We start from the raw sequence: 6,000 nt of genomic DNA on the forward strand, positions 1-6,000 counted from the left end.
GAATTCCTTGGTAATTTTCCTTCTTTCCCTAGCACTTCTTCTGCTATGCTTTAATGACTGCATCCCTACAAGCATTCCATTCCTGATCCAGGTTATCACTTAACACTAGGGGTGTACAATGCAAGATTCTCAGCAATCTTCTCAGAGTACATTTTAGAGATGTCTTCATTTTTTTAACTTCAATACCATATACTTACATTCAGGTCTTCCTTTGGAGCTTGCAAAACTGAATATCGTAAGCTGATTTCCCAGTACTGTTGATTATGTTAACACTCAAAGTTCATTTCCAGAAATCTGGTTGTAGCTGCAAGTTTCCCACTTCCACAGTCGATTTATGGTACCATGTAAACGCACAACGGTTTTTCAAACATGTTTGGGGTGTCGAGCTACGTTCTGTTTTTAAAATTTTCTGCTAATATGGATGGAGTCATTTCTTGCACAGTCAAGGAGGAGTGGAAATATTAGACCAAGCATGAAGCTGTCTACTTGTAATATTTAATTGAAGAGAAATAGTGATTATGTTGACTAAATCAGAAACTGGAATAGCTGTTTTCTCTATTCCATACTTAACTGGACTAGAAAATCGGCTTCAGGCTTTAACATGTAAACATCCAGCGAAAAACAGTTTCCGAAATGCAGTTTTCATCTTTTATGAGATATGACATATCTATTCTACATACAATCTAGGTTGACACTTGGGGGGACTGTAAATTGGAAATCCCTTAACGATTCCTCCCATCAGCCATCACGCCGAGTGTCTACTTAGTCTGTGCATATAGTAAACATAGTGAATGTGCATGAAATACTATGATTACAGAAAACAAAGTCTCAAAATTAGGTGGTTTGCTGAATCAGACTCTATGTATTGAAAAATATAGAATTTTCTGTGTGCCTTCTCTAATTACATCATGCATATTAAATATGTTCACAGCCATGTTTTGTGGTGTGGTACCATTTGTGGACTCAGTAACAATTACAGTCCACACAATTATTTCCAGAAAAAGTATCAATAAATCAAAGAATAGCTTTCAACTCTAAATTATCCCATGACAGCTACCCGACTTAAAGAATAGTAATCGAAAATATTACCAGTAAATATTGTGATTTAGCAATACAATATTTTCTTTTCCATGTGTTGAATACATAAATTAATGGGACACCAAATTAATCCAGTACAAAAACCACGAGAAACAGGAGAAGCTTGAAAACATAAAATGTTGTTGTTGTGGTCTTCAGTCCTGAGACAGGTTTGATGCAGCTCTCCATGCTACTCTATCCTGTGCAAGCTTCTTCATCTCCCAGTACCTACTGCAGCCTACATCCTTCTGAATCTGCTTGGTGTATTCATCTATTGGTCTCCCTCTACGAATTTTACCCTCCATGCTGCCCTCCAAAACTAAATTGGTGATCCCTTGATGCCTCAGAACATATCCTACCAATCGATCCCTTCTTCTAGTCAAGTTGTGCCACAAGCTCCTCTTCTCCCCAATTCTATTCAATACCTCCTCATTAGTTATGTGATCTACCCATCTAAAAAAAATAAGAATAAAAAATAAAAACAGAAAAAGTGTGAAAATTATTATGCTGAGAAAGGTACGCTGTGTGATATAAATCATTACTACACTTTGTCAACTCAAACGACTTATCTTCCAGGTAATATTGCAACAGTTTTAAAATCAATTTTTCTGTTGCATGCAATTAGTTTTTGAGTAGTAGCCGGACATTAATTGGCAGATTGTTCGATAATACCAGCTTTATTACTGCTGATAAGAACGCTTTGCTTGTAGCATTGTGGTAGTTAGAACTTTTTTAGTAATTCCAAACAAAAGTAGATTAGTAATAATAATTGTGAATGAATGTATTAACTGGAATTTATTTCATTTCCTTGTCCAATTAATAAAATAAGAATCATAAACCTAAATGACAGAAGTTGATAGAGATGTGAACATCGATGTAGATGAAAATGTGCAATCGAGCTCAGAAATTCCTGTGATGGGAGAGAGCAATATCTCACACCTAAATGTGGAGCTGAATTCAACGCAGGAAACTATGACAGAACATCCAGTAATGGAATGTCCTGTCAGGTTAACGGATGATGTAGTGATCCAGCCACAAGATGGTATCTCAATTTTGCAGAATCATTTGTAAAGTGAAATGGCTATAGGGCTTGATTTTTCTTTAAATCCTGTATCGGGAAGTCTTACAAGCTCCAACAGAAATTTAACATCACCTGTAATAAACAATATGGTACTAAATTATACTAAGAGAGCGTGAGCTTACTACCACAGTGCATGCGGACAATGCTCACAAAAATGAATAACCATCCATTTTTATCCAAATTAATATTAAATAAATAATCAAATAGACAAAAACTTCAGATGCATTGACACAAAACTCAACAACCAGATAGACACCAAATTTTCTAATTAATTTTCGCAGCTACTTTCGGAACAACAGAAAGTAAAAGGCAGGTTAGATAAGCTCACAGCTCAACAAGATGACTTGCAAGTAGCGCACAATACTTAGTGGTGAGTAATTAAGAGAGCACCACTGCCTTTTGCATTTTCAATTAACATGGATGACCCATTTGTCACCTCCAGTGATCAAGCAATTAAAAAATGCTTCTTTGTTACAAATCTGGTGCAAATGTTCTTGGATGGTTGGCCAAGGTTGGTTAAGAGTGTTTGACATTACTTTATTGTCTGACACCAATTTACTTCTGTTTTTGCCCTTAACATGTCCCTATCTAAATTTGTAGGTCTTGCTGACTGATATGAGTCAGAAAGACCATATCACTGAAGTTGAACTTAGATAACCACCTTTGACATCTATGAATCTCTAATGCACCTGGATAAACATCACAAATGTTTTTGGTAGCAACTGTTGTGTTACTACCCATGTGAAACTCAAAACACATATGGTGCTGGATACAAACCTCTTCTGGTATTTGGCTGGAAATTTCACCATAAATAAAAAAAAAATTAATTATTTACAATTTAACTAATCTCTCTAACCTTAAAAGTCTTTGGCACAACTTTGAAGTACACGGTGACTGACAAATGACAAACAAACATTGATATGCACAGAAATGATATTACTTTCCGGTTCCCTAATACAGTGGTTCACTGACTTTTTAAGCCCAGTCTGCCAATGACTTGATTAGTCCTCTCTTTTGCTTGGGACAATGATTGGAGTTTCTGTGGAGGGTTTCTGCAGACTCAATGTCCTATAGTCACATATTTCTTCTTAGTATCTATACAACCAAAAAAGAAATCTGGTCATGTTTGCCATTTTGAGGTGTGTTCTAGAATTAGTACCTTACAGAGACTCTTTAAATACAAAGACCTCCTTTTCTCCGCAAGACCATAAAACTAATCAGCAAGTGGGTTTCTTCTTGGACACCTGAATAGCAGTTTTCATTGAAGTTTTCCTTATGAAGTAATTTTTTTCAAAGTGGTTAATGCACAAGGATTAATATTTGTGATAGAGCAGGAGAATTTTCATGCAGTCTTTCTAAAATGTGTACCTTTGGATTAAAGGAGACCACTCACTGAAAAGCAGAAGTGTTCAGTCACTGATAGCCACACACAAAAAGAAAGGAAACTTGCTAGCTTTTGGAGTAATCCTTTCTCAAGCTAGAGTACACACACACACACACACACACACACACACACACACACACTGCAAAAACAGCTCCAGTTGTGTATTTTTGCAGGTGTACTAGGTTGTGGTGGGGGTTGTGTGGGCAGAGTGAGAGAGAGATAGCCAAGCCCTGCATTCAAACTGATTTCTGCAGTATGTAGCTCAGCCCCCAGAGGGCCTTCTGGTAACCAGTCAGAGGGTCTCCTAGTAACCAACCCGCCACAAGTTCAATAGACAGTGGGAAAACTGTAACCTTCTGCCACACGAGAATTTCTGCCCGTGCAGAGCCGTCTAGAGCCAGTACCGCCTTTACCAGCCAGAGCCTGATGTACCATAGCTGTTTGGACATCACCGCAGATTGGATGTCGTCTTCACTAGCTGGATGGCAGTGCTCCCACAACCTATGCTCCAAGCCTTTGTGTTCTGCACTGTGGACATGTCGCGCTGCTCGTGAGATAGAACTTTGAATACGTACTTTGTTTTGAAGAAAGACTTTTCATTGCTCAAGAGAATATAATCTATGCTCTCAAGAATCTATTTTAATTTTGTTGGAGAACAATTGTTTGTGATGAACTTCTCTTTCCCATTATTCAGAAGAATTTCTGTAGAATGTTTTTTTGTTGTACTGCATCAGAAACAGCAGACTGTTTGTGTTTGAAGCTTACTTGTTCAAATAAACAAAGTTGTGATCTTGTGGGAGTATTCTGAATTCTGAATGGGGAATACTTCAGATGTGTTGCAGGGATAACTACCATCTGCATAGTTCAGAGAAGCTAGTGGTGGAGGGAATGACCAGATGGCCCAGGTTGTGAACCAGCCATTGAAATTGAGCAAGTTATGCTCAGCTGCATGTTGCACCACAGTTGGTCAACTTCAGTCTTGGCAACACAGTTTGGTGGTCATCATGCATCCTGGGGTACAACTAGTTGGTAGTCACTTCAACATAAAAAACTGTGCAGTGTTTGCAACAGAATTGGTATATGACATGGCTTCATCACGTGCCTAGACCATGCATCTGCTACCCCCCTCCCCCCCCCCCCCTACTCTTAGCTGTCAAACTGGCTGTCAAGTCCAAGCGAGCTGCTAGCCATCTGCTCCCAACCTTTCTCATGCCTCCCACATCCCTCTTCCTCTACCCATTCCACCCAACAAGATGACACGACCTCCACTACAGCTTAGTTCATGAGAGAAAATGCAGCATTGGCACTATGTAGGGGCAAAGGCACGTGAATATGTGTGTGTGTGTGTGTGTGTGTGTGTGTGTGTGTGTGCGCGCGCGCACTTGGACCAGGGACCCACCAAATAAGGTTGTTCAAAACTGGATGAGGATGATACAGATAAGCAAATTACGTAAACTATATAAGGAAAAGGATAGACTGCTACTCACCGTAAAGATATCACATTGAGCTGCAGACCAGCACAATGAAAAGAGTGTTACACCTCTTTTAGCCAAAGCCTCCTTCAGAATACAGAATAAACACACATTTATTCACACAAGGAACCATACCTCACACACAACTGCCTTCTCCGGCACCTCTGACTGGGTCCATAACAATTATGTAAGTCTGTAATAATCATGATGTTTTCCTCAATATACTCTCTTAAACCTAGACCAGGTAAATTTTACGTAGCTGTTTTAGAAAATCTTATAATGCTTACTCTTCCCGCAGGTTGATCAGAGAATATCAGCTTTAATGTCTGACCAAAGTTCAGTACAAACAACTTCCTACGAGAACAGAGGGTTCTGCAAGAAACTGTACTTCAACCCTGGTTTATATGATGACGACAACAGCCATGGTGGAATTGATCTACAGAATTAACCTCTGATTCAGTGCTGTACATTGTTGAGTGTTGGGTCAGTGTGCTTTCCATGCAAGGAGAAAATCTGACACAAAATTGCTACTTGGAATTGGCACTAGGTTACTGGTTTTATATTAACGTGAGGTTCTTTCTTAAGAAAATGAAATACAGAGGTAAATATCTAAGCACAAAGGAAAAATTTACATTCCATTATTCATGCATTTCATTGTATTATTTTATTTTATTTATTGGATGTCAAAGTAACATCCAGGAATGAGGAAAAGAGGAGGGAGTGTACAATGGATTATTGTTCCACTGGTTTCACTCACCAGTGATTTGAATAATGGTGTGAGGAAATCAATCAGTCGCAACACACAGGCAGTGTTGAGTGCCAGATGGAAACAAACCTGTTCTGATCATCAAAACATTTTATGTATGCTGTGCTAGCTTGTGTTCATGCCATTATTTAACTTATATAATTTTTTTCCATTACTGTGACAAAATAATATTACGTTTTTGTGCAATTTATTACATATATTTTGTTTTCAATGAATACAA

General features: G+C 38.4%; 1 protein-coding gene across 1 annotated transcript in view; it reads left to right on the top strand.

The window, feature by feature from the left end:
• LOC126175129 (caspase-2) overlaps window positions 1-5,772 on the top strand; it is a 77,162-nt gene extending 71,390 nt beyond the window's left edge. The window contains exon 9 of the mRNA XM_049921683.1: window positions 5,313-5,772. Coding sequence (XP_049777640.1) covers window positions 5,313-5,462 — 150 coding nt within the window. The 3' untranslated portion in view covers window positions 5,463-5,772. The remainder of the gene's footprint in view (window positions 1-5,312) is intronic.
• The last annotated feature ends 228 nt before the right edge of the window (window positions 5,773-6,000 follow it).

The sequence above is a fragment of the Schistocerca cancellata genome, chromosome 3 (genome assembly GCF_023864275.1).
Source record: "Schistocerca cancellata isolate TAMUIC-IGC-003103 chromosome 3, iqSchCanc2.1, whole genome shotgun sequence".
Taxonomy (NCBI): domain Eukaryota; kingdom Metazoa; phylum Arthropoda; class Insecta; order Orthoptera; family Acrididae; genus Schistocerca; species Schistocerca cancellata.